The sequence below is a fragment of the Indicator indicator genome, chromosome 7 (genome assembly GCF_027791375.1).
Source record: "Indicator indicator isolate 239-I01 chromosome 7, UM_Iind_1.1, whole genome shotgun sequence".
In the NCBI taxonomy this organism is placed as follows: Eukaryota; Metazoa; Chordata; class Aves; order Piciformes; family Indicatoridae; genus Indicator; species Indicator indicator.
The window spans coordinates 11,443,932-11,465,953 of NC_072016.1; the positions used below are offsets into that span (position 1 = coordinate 11,443,932).

The 22,022-nt window shown below is 41.6% G+C and overlaps 1 protein-coding gene across 1 annotated transcript in view; it reads left to right on the plus strand.

Annotated features, from left to right (window-relative positions):
- The first annotated feature begins 9,512 nt into the window (after window positions 1–9,512).
- Window positions 9,513–22,022, plus strand: part of SLF2 (SMC5-SMC6 complex localization factor 2) — a 28,094-nt gene continuing 15,584 nt past the window's right edge. The window contains 11 exon segments of the mRNA XM_054382393.1: window positions 9,513–9,622; window positions 12,918–12,961; window positions 13,416–13,603; window positions 13,605–13,806; window positions 13,809–13,844; window positions 13,847–14,106; window positions 15,021–15,078; window positions 15,861–17,020; window positions 20,274–20,356; window positions 20,893–21,012; window positions 21,195–21,362. Coding sequence (XP_054238368.1) covers window positions 9,513–9,622; window positions 12,918–12,961; window positions 13,416–13,603; window positions 13,605–13,806; window positions 13,809–13,844; window positions 13,847–14,106; window positions 15,021–15,078; window positions 15,861–17,020; window positions 20,274–20,356; window positions 20,893–21,012; window positions 21,195–21,362 — 2,429 coding nt within the window.

Here is a 22,022-nt window from a genome sequence, read left to right on the forward strand (position 1 = left end):
ATGGATGTGGATGCAAAATAAACCCTTTATTTCTTATCCTGGAGTTCAGACCTGCAGAACAGGCAAAGAGCACTAGACCCCACAGAATGACCTCCCATCTTTCACAAGCCATGCAAGTTCTTCATCTTTCTCTTGACATTAGCCCGTTGATTTACGCTAAACTAAAGTACATATTTTTTCCAAAAAGACAGATGTGAAGACATTAGGAAATGAGAAAATCAACATTTCCCCTGATAAATTTGTTCTACTAGTTAACCACTGTCCCTTTTTATCTTCTTTCTTATTTCTCATTTCAGTATGTCTGGTTTCTTATCCTAAACATTAGTTCCTGCTATACGTATCAGGAGCCTTCTAGAATAGTACCTACTTTCTTTTCAGAGTGTGGGCTAGGGTAATTAAATGTCACCTTCAATCTGTCTTGTTTTGGTTTTGTTTTGTTTTTCTCTTTGCAGAAGGGTGGGGCTCAGTGCTATCACTGCTAGGGGAAAAAAAACAAATCCCATCACTCCCAGCTGGTTTGTGCCCTCCCTTTCACACCCACATGTTTTCAGCCCTGTAATGCAGCAGGGCAAGGAACTGGTTCTGTGAAAATACATAAACTTCCCTGTTGTTGCCTCTGGGTTACTTTCGGTTTGCAGCCAGGTTGGCACAAGGGCTGTGTGGGTGCCTGGTTATGCAGTGCTCAGCCCAGCATGGTGAGGAGGAGCCTGGAAGTGTTCCAGGTGGGATGTGCTTGCAGTAGAGCCCCCTTTCAGAGATCAAACTGCCATTCCTTGCTGAAGAATGCTTTTCCAGTCCTCAAATTAAAAGAAAAGCAGACTTGTCATGCTACATAAGAAAGAGTAACAACAGAGTTATTGATAATAATGAAGGAGTCTCAAGTGTATGAGATGAAAAATGCCTTCCTTGCCTGACAAGAAAATGGTTTTCTTCCTTGCCTTTGAAGGGCCACAGCTGCTCATTCTGGGGGCAAAAACATGGGAAGAGCAAGTGCATACGGCAAATAAGAACCCTGTCCTTCTTGAAGGGCTTGGCTGATAGAGAGAGGGAACATGCACAAATTAAGACAAATATTTCTGCTAGGAGCAACCCAACTGAGGCAAAGGTAAAATAGCTTATGGAAACTCAGTTAATTTAAAGCACGCCTGAGCTGGAGCCCTTGGTGGGAAAATGCAGAAAGAAATTTGTTTCTACAGACTCATTTGACTCATTTCAGTCAAAACCATCTGGATTAGCAAAAAGTCTGGTAAGCCAGGGAAAGGTCCTTTGGAAATAGGTGAAGGTGCACTAGTACTGTCACTGGGACAGGAATGCTGAGGCAGTGGCAGCCTTTAGCAGAGGGCAGAGCAATGAACTGTCTGTCATGGCTGAGAGGCAACATGGATGAAGCTAACTGGTTGGAGTCTTATCTTTACAACTCTTATTTCCCAAGGTCTATTTTGAAACTGCAGCAGTTTGCCTCAGCTCAGGGTTTGACCTACAGATCAGCATAGACTGGTTATGTAGATGCCAGAGTAAACAGTTCATCTTTAAGCTGCAGATAAACTGCAGAGAAAAACACCTATGAGTGTCCCAGGGTGGCTTTCCAGTGTAACTCTGGAATTAGACAGAACCAGGTTTGGTTGGATGCAGGATGCTGTAGTGGAAGGAGCCTGCTTTTGTAGTGCTCAGAGTGATAAAAACATGAAGTAGAGCATAGAATGGGACACAGCAATTACCTCTCCTCTTGTGTCAAGAGTGATTAATCTTTGCAGAAACAATCAGCTATTAACAGGATGTTTACCAAGAATATAGCCCTGCTCTTCTCCAAGAGACAGCCTCCAGAAAAAGGGATCAGCAAGGACAGGAACTGGCTTTGATGAATGTTAACATGATAGATGTCTGCTGAAGAAGCCACAAGTGAAGGCCATATCCACTTTTAATTTGCTTAAACTGTAAACCAGGCTACTTTTGGTCGTCATGGCAAAGGAATTTTGTGCATGTGGTTTTATGGCTCTTGCCTATGAAGTTTAACTGTTGAGAGACCTGGCACTCACAATGTTGAAAGGCTTGAATAATTAAAAGGTACCATATGGGAGAAGCAGAATAGGTGGAACTTAGCTGACTTAGACCATGAAAATTATGGTGGGAATGGGTATGCATGTCAGGAGAACAATTGTATTGTGTGTGTATGTTTAAAGGTGTGAACAAACTATGTAGTGACTAGTAAATGTATATAAATGTAGGATTTTTATGGCACACAAAGCTGTGGCAGATGATATTTATGATATTTTCTATACAATGTGTCCTTTTGACACATTAGTACAATGCTGCCAGGTTTTAGTCCAGTCAAAAAACAAAACAAAAAAAAAAAAAAAGGAACTAGTGTGCTAGCTGTGTTCTTGGCTAGAGATGCTAATTCTCTGGGTGAAGTAGGCTCTGAAAGAAGAGCAATGCTTCCCAGTCTTGAGATAAAAAAACTCCCACTGATGGAACTCTTATTGTAGTTGAAACTGATACCATGAATATTCTGTCCAGATGTTCACTTAAATGAAAGTGCAGTCTACTGCTCCATGAGCTGCAAGTCAGGATATCAGTGTCTGCTTGGTAAAGGAGGTGTAAATTGGTCCCTGGAAAGCTCAGGAGGGATTTCAATGAGGATCTGATCTGATAACTTCTGCGAATTAGTAGGAAAGGGAGAGGTTTTCCAGAAACATGGAAGAAAAGGAAATGGGGAATGCCAGGGAATGTCTGTATCTGAACTGTACTGTGGTTTGTGACTGTGGTGAAGCCACATGGCAAATTCGTGGTAAAGAGAACAGAACAGCTGAAGCAGGCACAGCCAGGAAACTGGTTCTGGAGGTGCCTGGAAAAGTGATACATCAGCTTGATGAGTTTATATAGGCTTATCTTAGACATGCTAATGTGAACTGCAGCTATGCTTCTAGACAAATGCTCAGATATTCATTTCAGTTAGAGAAAGCCAGTCTAACTCTAAAGAAAAAAATCTCACTCTGTTTTCATGAATGAGTGGGTTTTTTCCACCTAAAAATAAAACCATTTTAGCAAACCACCAACCAAAGAAACCAACCACCTGCATAGTACTCAGCAATCCCCTTTGCATTTGCAGTGCAGAGATATGTTTGCCTATGTCATGAGCACTTCCACGTGAGTGTGGGGTTTGTCCCCTTCACCACCTCTACAACATCTTTCAGTACCTGTGTTCTCCTGGGAGAAACAACAAAAATCTTCCAAATGTTTCTGGTCTCTATCCATTCCTTGCCACGTACATATTTAATTCTGTGACCTGTTTTCTATTACTTCCTATCTTTCCTGACATGCCACATAAAAGGATATATAAATGGATGCTGAGAAAGAGGTGGTTTGTGCTTCCTGTGCCTCTCTCTCTCTGCTGTTGTGTGAGTAAGCCAAAGCAATGCTGTGAAGGGTAGGAAACCTCATTATTAATAACTGTTTAGCTGAAATAAGGGTAAGCTTGAAAGAAGGACTAATAAGCACCTATGTAACAGACTAGCATGTGGGTATCTGTAACCATCACACATAACACTGTCAGAAGGCAGCTGTGGCAGTACGTGATAGTGTCTAGGTATAGCATTGGGATATGCAACATAATTGCATATGCAACTAATTGTCCCCTTGTACTCAGCTCTGGTGAGGCCACACCTCAAAGTTTTGGGCACCTCAATACAGGAGAGATGTGGAGGTGCTGGAGCGAGCACAGAGGAGGGCAACAAAGCTGGGGAAGGGCCTGGAGAATAAATCTTATGAGTGACTGAGGGAGCTGGGAATGGTTAGTTGGAAAAGAGGAGGCTGAGGGGAGACCTCATTGCTCTCTACAACCACCTGAAAGGACATTGTAGAGAGGCTGGAGCTGGTCTCTTCTCCCAGGTAATTAGTGATAGAACAAGAAGGAATGGCCTCAAGCTACAAATGGGTAGGTTTAGACTGGACATTAGGAAAAGAATATTTCACAGCAAGAGTGGTCAGGCATTAGAAATGTGCTGCCGAGGGAGGTGGCTGAGTCACCAACCCTGGATGTGTTTTTAAAGGTCATTTAGATGTGGTGCTTGGGGTGAACATTGTAGAGTAGGGTTATTGGTTGGACTTGGTGATCCTGAGGGTCTTTTCCAACCTGAATGTTGCTGTGATTCTGTGATAAACTGCTAGAAGCAAAGAATTAGATATAGCTTGAAGGTGTGGTTAATGCATGTGTAATGAAAAGAGACAGGAAAAAAATGCATGGTAGAAGATAATCAAAGGCACAAAAAGGCATGATGCAATGTCTAAGAAATTATTTAAATGTCTAGGAAGGAGAATGATAGATGAGAATCTTTGGATGGGGAATTGAGCTCCCCCAAAAGTGCAGCAGTATACTGCCAACACACAATGTAGTGATTCCTGCTACTGAAATAAAGAGCATGCATGAGCAGGGTGGTGGCACATAGAGCTTTGTGGGTGAGCAGTGTCTTGGAAGATCCAGTTTTGGAGACCAATCTGTGCTGGGAAATTATGATCAACCACGTTCACAATGGTTGGTGGGAGAAAACTGCCTCTGCCTTCCTTAGGAGAAACAGACTACAGTGTACCTGAAGCACTTGTGTCTCGACACCCATCCTTGGGTTTAAACAGGTTCTATATGTACATCTAGATGCATATGGATGGAGAAAACAAAAAAAAAAGTTACCAGAAAACAGCAAGGTGAAGAGAAGACAAGTACATTCTGAGAGGCAGTGTGCAAAACTGTTCCAGGAGTGGATAAACTCCAGAGCCAAGAGGTCTTGCTGAATCCACAGGAACTGATGATCCCAAGACATAGATGAATCTAGACAAGGCCACCAGCACACGCCATCAGCAATGGTTTGTATGTTGGGCCACATCCAAGTTAAATGCTGGCAAAGGTTACAGGATTACATATGCATCTGGAGAAACAGATGGACCTTCAGAGCACTGACCTTGAAGCCACTGGCATGTCAGTATGAGCCTCTGTATCTGAGAAAACCACCATGGTCAGATTCCCCTTGCCTACTGGGTAACAATGAGTGATTGCATGTGTGTGAATTGTAAAAGAATAATTGAATTTACTGTCTTTTTACCTGCCATTAATGTCTACAGAAACAGCTTAATAAAAGGTATGCTAATAAATATTTGTTGCTCTGTTTCTCCACAGACTTGACCCTCTACCAGGGAAAAGGCAATTTACAACTTCTGCTAAGAAGACTTATGCTGATACCTGTCTTTGCCCTTACCTGTCATTCCCCATGGTTCCTTAGAGAAATCTTCCTCTTGCAGCCTCACTGCTTGTGTTTGCTTCTGTTCTTGTACTTAATGATCTGGGAGAGTTTCATGGTCCTCTGCCACTCCAGAAAACTGTTGTCTTTTTTTTTTCACTCTGATTCCCTTGAGGTAGCACAAGGTCAATAATTTTGAAACACTTACACTTTGCTGTGCCTTTGGTAAGGTGAGGCATATTAAAACAAGGTGGAAATGAACAGACATTAATGAGACAGGAGGTCCCTCAAATTGCAAAGAATGTGATTAGGATAAGTATTGCATATGGAGCTTTGAAACAGACATATTATAAAGTCTTCCTAGCTGAAGATGGCCACCCAAGTGCAATGCCCTACATTTCATGTGCTGTGTGACTTTGCAATAGTATGTCTAAAAAGATCTCTTTTGCCAGAGGAGCAGGTGTCTCCACAGAATGCCTTGGGTAAGGGATTTACAGGGGGAAGGAACAACCTTATTCCTTTTTTGCAAATACATTTGAGGTATTAACTATCTCTGTGGCTTCTGAAATAGAAAGTAAACAAAAGCTCTTCAGGAAATGGCTGTGGGGTTTTTTTACAGTATGATTTCAGCTCTCATTCAAAGACTTTAGAAATACTTACTTTCTAGTGATAAAGTACAATAATTCTGTGGTGATGGGTGGTTTTCTAGAAGAAAGTTTTAAAGTACTGATGTATTTAAATGAAAATTGGACAACCCTAAGTCCAGCTGTGCTTTCAAAAACCTAAAGGCAATTTCTTCATAGACTAGAAATGGTGCTTTGATTTTGCCTTCTCTGTTACTTGGACAAAAGCATATGTGCCCTTTCAGATTCAGGGCTTTTAAATCTATTTCTCACATTTACATTAAAATATTATAATAAAGATCACATGGTTGTGACTGATAAGTTTTAGATGTTACTAAGCTGTGGCCAAATCATGATGTAGCTGCGCTGTGGGAAACCCATTTCCCTGTGAATACTGTTTAAAACTTCCATGCTCTGGGATACTTTCTGCTTTTACTTGAAAATGGAAGCATGATTCATGCTGGAAGGCAATTAAATGGCAAAGAATGAGTTGCATAATACTCTCAGTACACTTCCAGGTCTACTTGTAAAACCTTATCAGGTTTCCCAGATTTGTCCTTTTTCAAAGTTTCCGGTCATTTGTGGGTGTTCAGGCTGTGTGATGGCAAGGACTAATAGAAAGGAAAATCAATATCGCAGGACTGGGCAAGGGGCAAGTGATTTTTCAGCTTCTTCAAAGCAAGGTGTGAGGTAAGTGTCTTCTAATCTTTGCTTAATTTGGGGAAGGGAACTGTCAGAAGTGAGGTCCTCACGAATTATTCTAGTTAAAATACGTTTTAAAAGTAGTTGGAGTACAATGATTACTTCTGATAGCTATACTTGTGTGCCTAATAGCAAATGCTGTCACCTATTCGTTTTCAACTCTGGAGCCCCTATCACAAGAAGGATCTGGACATGCTGGAACATGTCCAGAGAAGGGCCACAAGGATGATCAGAGGGCTGGAGCACCTCTCCTGTGAGGACAGACTGAGAGAGTTGGGGCTGTTCAGTCTGGAGAAGGCTCCGAGAAGACCTTCTTGTGGCCTTCCAGTGTCTTAAGGGGGTCTAAAAGAAAGAAAGCTGGTGAAGGACTTTTAGGGTGTCAGGTAGTGATAGGACTAGGGGAAATGGAGAAAAACTAGAAATGGGTTGATTCAGATTGGATGGTAGGAAGAAATTCTTCCCCATGAGGGTGGTGAGACACTGGAACAGGTTGCCCAGAGAGGTGGTAGAAGCTCCATCCCTGGAGGTTTTTAAGGCCAGGCTGGATGTGGCTCTGAGCCACCTGATCTAGTGTGAAGTGTTGGAACTAGATGATCCTTGAGGTCCCTTCGAACCCTAACAGTTCTATGATTCTAATTCGGGTCTTCTGTAGGGTATGTATTAGTTTAAGCAAAGTGTGTGTACATGTACACAGCTCTGCTGGTGGTGGGGTGGGGGTAGTGATGGTGCAGGGGACAAAACCCAAACAAGCTCATAACATTACAGCTGCTACACTTTTTTTTCTTCCCCCACTCCTCAGTGCCACAGTACCTACCTTCTGCAATGGCTGTCTTCCAGACACTTGCTGTAAGCAGGTTATTATGAGCCAAGTTACTATTTAGGTAATTACAGGGTTTTATATCTTTATTGCTGCTTATGAGAAACAGCATCACCTTGCCATCAGCCGTGTTGGAACTGGAGGCTGTTTGGCATCTCCTCGTTTCCCGCAAACTTACCAATGCATTCTGTATCTGACTCTTGTTGTCTTTTGTAACTGTTTACACCTCCAGGTTATGTTAAGGTAAAAATGCCTCTAGATCTATTGCAATTTTGCAGGGTTAAAGTATTAAACTGAAAGGTAAAGCAGAAGTTTCTATTACTTCAATTTAATCTGCTCCTTCAATGTGACATAAAAATACTTCTGGAATTCCTGGCTAACAGTGGGCATGAAATTGTGCTTTAACAGTTTATTAGAGAGTAATTCAAATACACACTGTTGTCTTTTCAAACAGATCTCTGCTACAGCAAGTCCAACTGTTCATTTATTGCTCAAGAAAGTTACACCAACACATAAACATGGAATGATTGCACTGCTGTGATGGTGGGTCTTGAAGTGTGTTGTCAAACAGTGAGAAACCTGTTAGATTTCTTACAGACATAATAGTCAGAGATGGTCCTTGAAGAGCAGTGTTTACAGTTGAAGACAGAATGTGTGTAGGATGGATTAAAACAAGAAAGGAGCAAGGTATGTGATGGCAGCTTATGTTTTTTTTTTGAGGTTGGGTTTAATTCATTGTGAATTACACAGACAATCTTTTGAAAAACAGACTGAAGGAGGGGCAGAGGATAAAGGGATAAGTTGGATCACACGGTGTACAACAGACTCAAACACTTCAGATGCTCAAAACCCAGTTTAGTTTTTGACTTGCACTTTCAGTTTTGCATTACTTCTGCTTTTCAGACATTCCCCAGGCCAGCCAACTTTGGTAAGGATGCAGAAAGAGACATCAGATGGGTCACTCCTTTCCATTTGAGTGTACTGTCTCCTAGAGTTTCTGGATCTAAGAAAACAGTCAGGAGGAGAGTTGCCTTGGTCATGTCCACTCCTAGACAATGTGCTAAAATAAATCCAAAATTGATTTCACCATTAACTGCAGAAGACAACCTTCAGGGCACTGTTGTGATGAAGGAAACACTGTTCATACTCTTTCTTTCTGCAGATCAAGGGCAGGAGGTACCTTGTATCTGTGCAATGCCTGCTTTTAACTGTTAGAGCTACTACTGTGAAGAGGAGACATTTTTACACTTTTCATTTTGATAGAAACTATGTAAATTTGTGCAGAATGCTGCAGGCAGCAGTACTGGAGCTCTCTTAAGCTTGCAAATTGTACTCTTCAGGTTCTGTAGTCCAGGCCTTTGACCCGAGGGCACGGGTTTACAAGGTGTTAGTGCAGCACAAAGAATGCATTTTAGGGGCTGTGTGCGTACATGTAAGTGTGTGTCTCTATATGTGTATATATATGTATAAGCCCCACGGCCTGCAGCTCGTTGGCTGTGCCTGGCCGCTTTCCCCGCAGGACACTTGCGCTGGTAGAGGAACTCTCTTACGCGTGCCCCAAGCTGCAGGGATCCGTCCCGAGGTAAGGCCGCCCGCCGCAGGCCTCCGCCGGCTCTTCCCGAGGTCATAGCGCTCGTTGCAGCCCCCCGGCAGGGCGGTGAGTGACGGACGCCCGGGACCCGGGCCGCCCAGGAGGCCGGGGGCGGGGGGCGGAGGCGGTGGCGCCGTGCGCTCGCGCCAGCGGTGGGTTGTGCGTCGCGCGCACCAATCAGAGCGCGGGAAGGGGTTGGAGTGGTGAGTGGCAGCGCCAAGGAGCCGAGCGGCCCCGACTTCCTCCGGCCGCGGAAGGATGCTCCCGCTCTCTTCGCAGCGAATCACAACGGCGCTCTGGATCCCCGTCCCGCCCCTGACACCGAAGAACCAACAGAAGGCTCCACTGCTTCAGCCGCTTAGCCAATCAGCGACCGAACTTTAAAAAAAAAAAAAAATCACCAAAAAACACACCTTGTTCCCGGTGGCTCCCGCCTGCAGCCTACGGAGGTGAGGGTCTCTCCGGGCCGAGGCCTCCGTTTTGATGATGCCGGGAGCAGCCGGTCTTCTCGTTCCCGTCCGCCGCGTGGGGTCGGCCGGGCAACCCACGCCATGACCTGGCCGCTCGGCGTGGGCGTGCCGTCTCCGGGCTTGCCCGTGGTCGGGTCCCGACGCCATTTTACGGCGGCAGCCACGGCCAGAGCGATGGCCCAGGACTTCAGGTACCGGCAGGGAGCGGCTGAGGGGCACACGGGGACGTGGGAGGTGGCTACTGTCTCCAAAATTTTCCGCGCCAAGCTAGCGGGGCGCCCCTGGGCTCCCGGCGTGCACCGCGCCTCGTGGGGCGTAGGGGCGCTCCCCGCCTGTGTCACGCCTCCGGCAGGGGGCGCGCGCAGCTCGGGTGGCGCCAAGCGGGGGCAGCCGGAGCCTCAGGGTGCCGAGCCCAGACCCGGCTTATCAAAGCCTGCCTGTCAAACCCCGCCGAGCTTGGCAGATGTGGCCGTGAGACTGTCAGGTAGCACAGGGGTGTTCCAGCCGTCATCAGTGCCCGGCGCCTGCCTCCTTAGTACTTGCACCATTGGGAAGTCCAGCCCCGAGGCGCTGGCGCTTGTTTTCCTGTGGTGGTGATAGCAGTTTGTTGGCCAAGGTTAAAGGGGCCTAATAGCCAGGCAACCTGAGAGACTACAAAGAAACTGAAGATGTCTGGCTAAGTACTGACTAGCATTTAAAGCATATCACTCAAAACATTGTAAGTCCTCCCACATGTACCTGTATTTCCTCCCATCTTATGTCTCAGTTTTGAGGGCAAGCCTACCTGTAGAGCTGAGTTGCTCTAAAGAGACAACTTCAGTTACTAATTCGGCTTTCAAGCCTGTTACAGCTGTGAACTGTACTGTTAATGGTGCTGGAGGACAAGATCTCCTGTGAAAGCAGTGGCTCTCAGTGACGGTTTTTGGACATGACAAACTTGGCTACCAATTAGAAGTCCAAATTCTGCCAAAGACTTAAGGTTTTTTAGAGGCCGCTGAAATAAACACATTTTGTTTCTTGCAGTCATAATTATCTTATTTGTCCTGGTTTTGGCTGGGATAGAGTTAATTTTCTCCCTAGTAGTTGACACAGTGTTAGGTTTTGTTTTGGATTTAGTATGAGAGTTATGTTGATAAAACACTGACATACTTAGAAACAACCAAGTAAAGGATTTTTCACCTTCTCATGCCCTGCCAGCAAGAAGGCTGGAGTGGCACAAAGAGTTGGGAGGGAACACAGCCAGGACAGCTGGCCCATGCTTGCCAAAGGGATATTCCGTTCCATACCATACAACATCATGCTCAGTATGTAAACTGGGGGCAGTTGGCCAGGGGACATCAGTCAGCTGGTGATGAGCAATTGCATTGTGCATCACTTGTCCTTTTTGGGTTTTATTTCACTCTCCTTTTGTTATCTTAGTTTTAATTACTCTTGTTATTGAAATATTTTCAATTTGTTTCAGTTACTGAATTTATCTCAACCCATGACTTTTACTTGGTTTTGATTCTCTCCATTCTGGGCATGGAGGAGAGGAAGCAGAGAGGAGGTGTGAGTGAGCGGATGACTGGTGCTTAGTTGCTTGCTGGACTTAAACCACAATATTATGCCATTAACAGCACCCTATTTTGTTAATTTCTGTTGATGTGGGCTCCTGGGTTTTTTGTTTGTTTGGGTTTTTGTTGTTTTTTTTTTCCCCCCTGACATTTGGAGGAAACAGAAGATGAAAGTTCAGTTTCTCTTCTGCTTTGCTTCTTAAGAAGCCCAAGAAACTGAAACTACTTTTTTATATCCTTGTTTTGCTGTGGTCATCAAAAGGACTGTTGTGAGGTTACAGTGTGACTTTCTGTTCTGGATTGTTTTGTTGGCTTGGTTTTTTTGGTTATTTCTACAGTGCTTTTCAAGGTGCTCCATTTTATCAAAGATGTAGTAACATTTTGTAGTATATTCCCACGTTGTGGGTTTTCTTTCTCTAAGCTGTTGCCAATGTTTAAAAGTACAGGTTTTATTCAATTGGAGATAACCACTTCTAAGGCTTGTAGACACTAATTACTTTTAAAGAATACTTGGGATATTTTTAAACAAGTAAAAGAATTTCCTCCCTCCTTCTTTTCCTCCCTCTTTTGTGCAGCTTGTGCCCTTAATTTTGAAAGACTTGAGATGTCTGTTAGGTGCATCTTCTGGAAAGATTTAAATCCAAGTTTAGTTTGAACATGTGAGCAGTGAGTTCTTCTGGCCTGGACGTCAGAAATGGTTGTTGAGTCTGCAAAAGCATAGTCATATCTGGATGCTTGGATATATTAGCTTAGGATCTTGAATAAATAAGTCTTGCCTGTGTAATCGCTGTTACACAGACAGTAACAATATAGCTTTATTTTGGAAGGCACAGGAAGATTAAATGAAGATTAAAAAATGGAAGAAGGTCTTAAATCTGTTTTCCTGGTTTCTTGCACCAATATCTTGTTGGAACTCGAAGACATACTTCCAAAACAGGCACAAGTTTAGCCTTGAAGTTGTTACTAAACTTTGACTGTGTGGGATAAGATGAAGACAGCAAGTTCACAGTTCTTGATGTATTTTAATGTTCAAATTGTAGTTACTCAGACAATCTGCCCGTTTTTAGAAGTAACGTTCCCTCATGGAGAAATGCCTTTGGTGTTCTGAAGTCCCACTTAGTCTTGCTAGAGAAAATAACCTCCAGTTTAAAGCTATTAATTGTTTTGTTGGGTATATGTAAAAATAATATCTTTGTAGACTGCTCCTTCTGTTGGAAGCCAGAAGATGCCTGTAGTGTGTGCTGAGAGGGAGAACACTGATGTGTGTTTTGTTAAGGGGCAGTGCTGTTAGTAGTTCTTACTGAGAAGTCTGGTAGTAATGCAGATAGGAATTTGCATCCCAGCCTGGCACCAGATGTGTGAAAAGGCAACAAATGGGTGCACAAAGGGGCTTGGATAACAAGGCTGCAGATAGAACTTTGTGGTTAGACTTAATTGCAACCAGTAATGTGTTGAATGGGGTTTGGTCACTGATGGTATTGATCAGGCCAGCTGCTTACCACTATAACACCTTAACAGAACAAAAAAATTACAGTAGGAGTTACCAGCTCCAAGTGTGGAGAGTGGAGATGAGGAGGTTAACACCGTCACCATAAGGTACTGGTGAAGTTTCACAGAGAGTACTGGATACAGATGAAGTTGTTCCCATTTAAGAAAATTCAGTTTAAGCTGGAAGGGTGATTAAGACTTTATAGGATGATAAAGGAAACAGCTTGAATCAAGAAATGGACAGATTAGCTTCATTAGCCAAGCAAAGAAGGATAGAAATTGGTGAGAACAATGATGCTTCCTTTGATCTATCAGAAAGAAGAGCTCCTGGCATTAAAACAAACTCTATGGAAATACATTACAGCATTTAAATTTTATCAGTGTTCACTGTATGGGCATTTAAGTATTGTTCTTTCAAAATGATACAGTTATGTTGTCTTTTCAGAAACAAGACCATTACAGAGTTCTTCAAACCAATTTTAAACCCAGGTAAATATGTGTTGTTTTTTTTTAATGGAAGATATTTATATGAGTATTGTTAATATAGGTGTACAGAAGTGTAGACTAATCCTATTCCAGATTGGAGCAGCAATGTAATGAATGCAGCTTAACAAATATGTCAAAATGCACAGACGTAAATTTTTTTCTAATAATGTATCTGAAGATGTTAATTTCCTATTAAAATGAATTTATTTAAACGGTGATGTAATTATTCTTCCAAGATACTGTCTTAAGCTAGATTGTTTAGAACAACTGAAGCTGTGACATAGGTCATGCAGTTCTTTGATATGAAATAAATTGCATGGCACTAACAAAACTGAATTATTAATTACATTAATTTTGGATTGCCTGGGAGAGAGATTAAGTATCAAGTAATGCAGTCCTATAAGATTCTCCCCTGCCCAATATTGTGATTATTAATAATTTGTCTTTTCTCTCTTAGACCTTGGCCACAAAGACAGAACTGTGTTGTGTTCACCAGACAGAGGCAATATCAGAGATGCAGGAATTGGACTGTCAGTCCAACGTTTTGAAAAGAAAGTATCTTCTCCAAAGGTCAGAAGAAAAAAGATGCCAGACCAAACACCAAACACAAGTCCTGTGGTAGATGCATTTTGGAGAGGAATTAAGGAGGAAAAAGGACAGTGTAAACACTTTAGAGAATGGCAAAGCATGCAAGGCACTGGGTTTGTTGTGCCCAAAAGTCGTGGTTCAAAAACTCCTTGTTACCAGAGGGTCTCACAGCTATTTCTTGGCCAAAAGGGACAAAACTGTCAAGTCAGAACAGGGAAGAAATGAGAAGTGTCTGGGTGTAACAAGCACACCATTGTCTTGTGGAACAGTTGGGAACAGCAAACTGACTGTATGGATCTTTAGTTGAGGCTGACAAATGGCTTTCATCATCGGAAGCTGATACTTGGAAAGCCTGTGCTAGATATAATGGCACTGTGAGCAGCACATCTCTGTGCCAAGCCCCACATCTTCCCATGAAATTGTCTGGCGTGCCAACTGACTCTGAATTTAGGTTGTCACTGGAAGTTCTCAGCAGAGAAAGGAAGCAGAAGAAACATAGAATGAAACAATCTAAGCCATATCCTGTAAAGCCATTCTCGGGAGCAAGTGAATCACATCAAGTGTGTTTAACAAGGTCCTTAAATGTGGAAATCAGTGACCCACAGTGCATGTGATTTTTTTTAATTTACCTTTTTTTCAGGTTTGGTGTGGTTTTTTTTTTTTCCCCTTTTTCAGTGTAGGTTGAGGTTCTTGGTCCTGCATTTTTCAATTTATGCTTTTTTGCTATTCCTTTGTAAATTTTAGGACATGCGTGGGTAAGCTGGTTCTTAACTATTTTAAACTAAATAAGAAATCCTGGTTTAAAACCAGGAGAGATATTCTGGGCTAGATGCAAGCATTGAAATGTAATGGAAATAGTAACTTTTAATGGTATTTTGTGGAAAAAAATGTCTTTATCTGAAGTGTCTTACAACCTTGTGTTTTCTTACAATGCAGTAAAGGATCTGTCCAATTTCTGCCTGTAAAAGTTGCAGTTAATAGTTCAGATTTATGCACATAAGCCACAGTATTTACCCAGAGTTAGGTCCTATTAAGTATGGTTCTATTAAGTATGTAGTGTTTCATTACAGGTTCCATTATATTTCGTTTTTTACCAGCCAAGAAAACCCTTTAAAAGATTGCTGGTTACCTGCAAGGAGGATCATTCTGTGTGCCTTCATAATGTACATGAATGAAACATGTATTTGCTTGTCTGTGCTTTCTGTCATTTTGTTATTTAAGTTCCTAGTGACTTTCTTTGAGGAAAGCCAGCTGGGTGATGGTGCCAAATAGCCCGGGGATGCAAGTGGCTAATGGCCCTAAAAGTGGAGAAGTTTAGAAGTTGAGGCAAAATTGATGAAAAGATAGGAAATGTGGGCTGTGTTCTGTGGAACTAAGTCTGTTGTAGATTGAACAATTGCCTTAAGATGTCAACAGCCTGATTTTTAAAAGTATCCTATTAAGTTTTTTTTATTTTCTCTGTCTTTATTTTTAGGGAAATGGATGTCCTTTAAGAAAAATACCACATCCTGGTTCAAGGGAGACTGCCTCAGGTAGAAGCAGTGCTGATAATAGGGGATTAATTTAACAATCAAGTTCTTTACTCAGTGTCTCTATTTAATGTGTGGTTTGGTTTTGGTTTGTTGGGGTTTTTTTGGGTTTTGTGTGTGGTGGTGTTTTTGTTTTCTTTCTTGAAGTTACATTTTTCTGTATCGTCTCTCTAAAAAAAACCAAACCTGCTATATTGTCAAGGTTATTTCTAACAGACAGCAAGCTTGAAGAGGATTAAAACTAACTTGGAATTTTAGTGAAATTTTGCCTTTCAGCTGAATCAGGAAAGAACATTATTGTTGAACCAAGTGTGGTGAGGAAGGTGCACTCTTGTGCCATAGAAGCATAGCCTGAAAACAGATTTCTTCGTATTCTGAATGCCTTTTTATTACCACTATTATTTTTTTTGGCAGTATTTTCGTAGTATTTGCATTCTGATGATTATTTATAACCATAATATATAATTACAGAACCTTTCTTCCAGTTCCATACCTCATCTGGGCTATTGTCAGTTTCCAGAGACTGAGTGATTCTAGTGTGTGTAGGGAAGCATTCTGTGGCGGCTATAGAGCTGCTTTAAAAGAAAGGGATTACATTTAATTTCCAAGTTAATTACAATAATAATGTAACAGTACAGTATCACCTAAATCTTTACTGTGGTCCATTGTGTTCAAGCAGAGTGGAAGCACTGTAGCTTCTGATAAAGTAAGCTCTTACAGTTTTGATACTGTTTGTTTTTCAAACATGATAACACCGGTTTACTTTTTTCTTAAATGCTTCATAGATGACCCATCTCAACCAAAGCAGGTTTCAAAACATGAGACATCTTCTCCAGGTGCACTGAAAACATCATCTGAGATGGCTGCTGGTATGTGGAAAAGCCAGTCTGTTTCTCCATGCTGCCTTAGATTCAAGATGTCTTCCGGGCGAACCAAGCAAATGGAATTTCCTGGGAAAAGAAAACGCACTGCTATGAATATGGATGCAGACCGTTCAAGTCAGTCTGAAGTATCAAGTTTCAACGACAAGGCTTTTAGCAGATCATCTGCAAAATGCAAGAATAGGAGGCCTAACTTTGTAAAAACTACCTTTTTGAAGTCTACCTGTGGTGATGTTCTGCAACTAATGGAGGCTGGCTCTTTACCTAGACGTGATTCTGCTCTTCCAGAGGAATACCTCAGCTCAAGTGATAAAAGTGAGAAAAATAATTGCTCTGTCAGTTTGTCATCTTCATATTCTGCATACAGTCCTGGCAAAAATAACTGTATTTCTGTTGTGGATACCAAAGAGAATCAATTGCAGGTGGCTAACTCACACTTTTTCTTGGAAAAGTCCCTTCCTTTTTCTCAGGAAAAGAGTACTGTGTTGCCTTCTCTTCACCACTTAACACAAACAAAAGTTATGAAATCTCAGCTGCAGAATGCTGCCTTATCTCAGGTATTGGACACTTCTTATAAGAAAGAGCAAGATGGGAAAAGACCAGAAAGGCATGCACATGGTAAAGCTTACAGTATTCAGTTCAGCAACAGTTCTTCAAAAACAATAGACAAGACTTCAGAAAATGCTTCTGTTTCTTGTTCAGTTGAAGGCTCTGGGAAACCTGCATTCTCAGAAGAGACTGGTAAAAGTGCTCCCTGTTCATTGCCTTTTAAAGAAGAATGCATAGACAGTGGCCATCTGTCTTCACAGCTCTCAGGAGAGTTAAAAGTTGAAAGCACCTGTACAGACAAGTCCAAGTTGAATGGAAAATCAAAAAGCAGCTTTGACAGTGAAGATGAGAATTTAGAATGCAGTCTGGATGATGATGACAGCAATGAAGACGAAGTATTCGTGCCACTGCATGAAATTCTCTCTTCAAGTCCCAGGCCGCAAACAGGAACCGTGGAAGAATTGTGTCTTGACAGTTTTGGTCAGGACACTATGACTCCATTAATGAAGCTTCATGTAAGTGGCTAAAAACATTAAAAGAAAAAAACAAAAAAACCCAAACAAAAACGAAGAGAATGTTCATCAGCTTTGTTATGTTGCATTTTTAATATGATTTTTTTTCTCTTTATTCCTAATGCATGAAGACACAGTTATTTACCTGCAAATCTGATTACTCGAGGGTACTGTGCTATACAGTGTAGTTGGAGAAAGGGTGTGCTTGCTGCTGAGCTTGGAGCGGCTGAAAGATGGTTTGTGCAGCTCAATTGCATTAGCTTTATGCCTTCTGCTGGGTTTTAGGAGTTCTGATGCTTCTTTCTCCCAGTAAAGAAAAAGGCAGGAGGTTACATTTAGAAGATGATCTAATGTTTTCATTTTCCTGATCAGGTAAGATTTTTGAGTTGAAATTAATTAGAGGAAATTGATCTAGACATTGAGAGATCCATGTGCTAGACTCCAGTCATACATCCTTGTAACAGCCTGTGATTGTCAGAAATCTGTGTGTGAGTTCTTGATCTGTAAGTGTGATGTTTTCTTTGAGGCTGAATTTAATGGAGGTCTGGGGTACTTTGGAAAGAAATTCAGAAAGATCAATGACTTCTCACAAGGGATAGGTGAAGTGTTTGAAACCCAGTTTACAGGATATTATGGTGATGAATTGATCTTTTCTTTAAAAGCTAGCCTATTTGTTCAATAAGTAGTGGTTTTTGAAGTTTCAATGTAAAAGAATGTTTTAATTAGGAAGGTCCTGCAGTAGGACTTGATGTGGCATTCCTGACACATGTGGTGTCAGGTGGAAATCATAGAATCAGTCAGGGTTGGAAGGGACCACAAGGATCATCTAGTTCCAACCCCCCTGCCATGGGCAGGGACACCTCACACTTGATCAGTCTGGCCAGAGCCTCATCCAGCCTGGCCTTAAACACCTCCAGGGATGGGGCCCCAACCACCTCCCTGGACAACCTATTCCAGGCTCTCACCACTCTCATGGTGAAGAACTTCTTCAGTTCCAGCCTGAATCTCCCCACTTCCAGCTTTATTCCATTCCCCGTAGTCCTGTCACTACCTGATAGCCTAAAAAGTCCCTCCCCAGCTTTCTTGTAGGCCCCCTTCAGATATTGAAAGGCCACAATAAGGTCACCTCAGAGCCTTCTCTTCTCCAGACTGAACAGCCCCAACTCTTTCAGTCTGTCCTCATAGGAGAGGTGCTCCAGCCCTCATTTAGATGAAAAGATTTTGTACTGAATCTGGTTCTGTTGGAATTAAACTTTCTTTGTATTAGCTGTATGGTGCTGTGTGCTTCTAACAAAAACAGTGTTGGTAAGAGACCAATCTTCTGTCTATTGTGGAGCAGTACTTGCACAGCATCAAGTCTTTCTCTTCCCACTGCCCCTACAGCAAATAGGACAGAGCTGGCAGAAGTTGGGAGGGGGCAGAGCCTGGACCCCAGGCGACCAAAGGGATGTATTCAATGCTGTATCATACCATGCTCAGCAACCAAAACCAAGCAGGCAGAAGTGGTCCGGCATGTGTCCATTACCTGGAGTCTAGCTGGGTACCCTTTTGCTTGTGGAAGGTGCTGAGTGATTGCCTTTGCACCACTTCTTTTATTTCCCCTTATTAACTCTTCCTTCACTTATTAAACTGCCTTTATCTCAACCCATGAATTTTCTTGCTTTTATTCGTACTCCCTCACACCACTGGGTGAGGGAATGAACAATCTGTGTGGTGCTTAGCTACTGGCTGGGATCAGCCCGTTACGATTTTCTACAATGGAAAACAAACAGCAGAATACTTGTATAAACACTCCTGTCTTCCTCCTGCTTTTAAATCTCTGTTACAGCTCATTTGTTAGCTGAATTACTGTCTCCATAGGCAGATGCTGAACAGCTGTAATTATTTTATCTGTTCTTATGATTCATTATGCAAGCACGTTATAGATCAGACCTCTGTGGTTACATAGGTATTCCACAATCCTAACCACCACGTCTATGTAATTAATGGCTAAGACTGATAAACAGATGCAGCCTAGATCAAATGTTTGTGGAACGTGTGTGTGACCACGATATTTGGCCTATCCTGTCTCGCCGTAAATAATGGCTATGTAAGACAAAATGGTGAAGAATTATCCCAACATTTCCATGGTCATGATTTTTTACATATGCTAGCATTCTTCTGTTGTCTTGTAAGAAGGGATATTCGTGCACACTAGAATAAAGTCTTGATTCTTCAGTTGATCAACAGTCATTTTAGACATACTAACCAGATATAAAATAAGGTAAGAGGTCTTCAGCTTTCCCACACAGTCATGGTGCTTTTTACTTTGGAAAGTTGTCTCTGAAAACAGAAAAAAAAAAACAATGCTGTATTAGCTTTCTTTTTTAGTAGCAAATGGACACTAACTTCTTAAACTAAATTCTATTACCTTTGGGTAATAGAAAAATTCCCAATGAGAGAGTATGATCTAACTGAATTGTGCTCTCCTGAAAGGAAGCAGCTTATAGGAAGAGGCTTACAATTTAATAAGGTGCTGTCAGAAGGACACCACGTTTCCAAAGTGCTGAATCATGGCCACAAAAGATTTCAAATCTGTGTTGTCTGTCTGCTACTAGGTGAATGGTTACTGCCACTGGTTACGGAAAATCTAATTTTGGTGGTGGTTAAGACTTTCTTTGTCTGTTGTGGTTTTGATTCTCTTAGCCTCTTAATTTGGGTTTGTATTAGGATTTTGATTGGAAGCTTTGTTTTGTCTGATGATTTTGGAGGTGCTCTAGTGAATGCTGATGCTCTGCCCTCTAGGGACTCCTGAAAGTAACAAAGAGGTATTAAACAATTTTTTGAGGTTTTTGTCTCATGCACAAGAGTTGGGATTCCCAGGGTCTCAGTGGATGATATTAGTAAAGCTATGAGGTAAAAGGCTTCTGGGTGTTTGTGTTTTTTTTTTTTGTGCATGTATGTGTGTGAAGGTTATCTGGAGGTCAGGCTCCAGAAAGAGTAGCAGAGATTTGCTTTGTTGTTCAGATCCATCCTGAAACACAGTTATTTCTAAATTAATCCCAGAGAGAGTGATCATTTTATAAAATTGTCTAGGGACTGAGAAACCTAAACTGTTAATTGTCCTGTTTGTCACAATCTCCTTTGAATTTTACTCTTCAGGTAAAATGCTAAAATTTGAAGAGGTTTCTATTGTGGTAATGTTTGTTGTCTAATACTGAATTAATTGATAATTTCTGGGTCCTTTTTTTTTAATTTCCTACTGTTTCATTTACAGCTTTCTAAGCCTCCTGTTGTTAGCCAGGTGTCATATGTGAACAGCTTAGAACACCTCTTGAAGGAGAAAGAAGAATCTAAAAGGTTTGTTTCTTAAAGCTGCCTTGAAAAAAAAATGGGATGGAGTCATGGAAGCTTAGATTTACCTCATCTCCCTAAAACAGAGTTTGGGTAGCAGCAAACTAAGCTTTACCTGCTGATGCCACTAATGTACATCTGGCAGGACCAACAAGTGCGTAAAAAGCTGAATGGAAAAGCGAATACTCCTGTAACTAAACCAATTCAACAAATCAAATACTAGCATGACATTAAAAAAAATCAACAAAAAAATTCAACCAGAAGATGGAAAGTTTTGTACGATTACGAAAAGTTCTGTCAGAAGTTGGTTTGAGTGTATTTGTCTCTGACAAACTGAGTGATTGTGCTGTTGGAAATTAATTAGGCTTTGAGAAACATCTACTTTGTCTTTCGGAACAGCAAGATGCTTGTTTCTATTCAGATGCAATATCTCACAAGGTTGGCTACTGACTCCCAGGTTCATCTTCAGAGCTTAAATTTTATTGTCTTCTATTGTAAATACTGAATGTTGATGATACATTCTGCTGCTACTGTTACTTCAGGATAGATGAACTAGAGAAGCGATTACTGGACGACATGCAAGGAGGGGAAACTGATTCATCAGATGGAGAAGATGAGAATGCCCATGGAGATGGAGATGAAGATCTTTCAGAGGAACACAGGTCCTTCCAACTCCAAAACAATTAAATATAGCTCTTCACTTCTCTAGCCTTTATAATCTCTCTGTCCATCAGTTGTTGTTAATATGTTTCATGTGAACTGTTGCTGCTGTCTTTTGTGGTTGGGTGGATTTTCTTGGACATTACTGTGTTGAAATTCATAAAAGCAATTTTGAATTTTACAGGGCATTTATAAAGAGATTTTCAATAGTAGCTCATGCCATACCTAAAAGCCATCCTGGAGAAGATATATTTGATTTATCAACCTCCGGGAAAATCTTCAATCAACATAACCTTGACTTGAGGAATTTCTACTTCATCCCTCAAAATTCTAAAGAAAAGCTCCTTCTTAGGTAGGAATATCCTCTTCACTCTTGTGTTTGCTTGTAGGATTTTCTTCAGTGTTAGCAAATTTTAAGATAAAACAGTATCTTTGCATGCAAATGAGCTCTGTCTTACTAAGTAGGCAAAAAATACTCTCTCTCCCTGGAATTCTCTTCTCCAGATTAGCTTTCTGGAACAGTGAATTGTTGCTTGAAGCTTTCATCGTTTTTCCTCTAGAATTCTGGAAAAAAAAATCCCAAAACAAACAAACATCTTAAATGAGGCATAAGGAAAAAACGATAGGTGCCCTGGCCTCTTCCATACTTCTGCTGTGTTGGGTTATCATTGATAGTCTGACCGGTTTGTGGAAGGTAAATGCAGAAGTGAAATGTTATAACAAAAAAAAGCTTAACTATCCCAAGACAGAAGGAGGGTCTTTGCGGTGAGCTGATTGATCTGGAAGACTTTTAGGTATTTTTGTGCTGAATGGGCCTGAGACTTTGATCTCCACTTAATGAGAATTGGAGAAAGTCACAATTTCTGACATCTCTTGGATTCGGTCACTGAGGCAGGCATGTGCTTGTCTGTATATAAACAACTGTTCTGTTAACTCATAGGGATTTGTATTCTATATTTATGTGGCTTCCAGGCTACAAGTAGCTGGACAAATTCATGCCTATTACCACAAG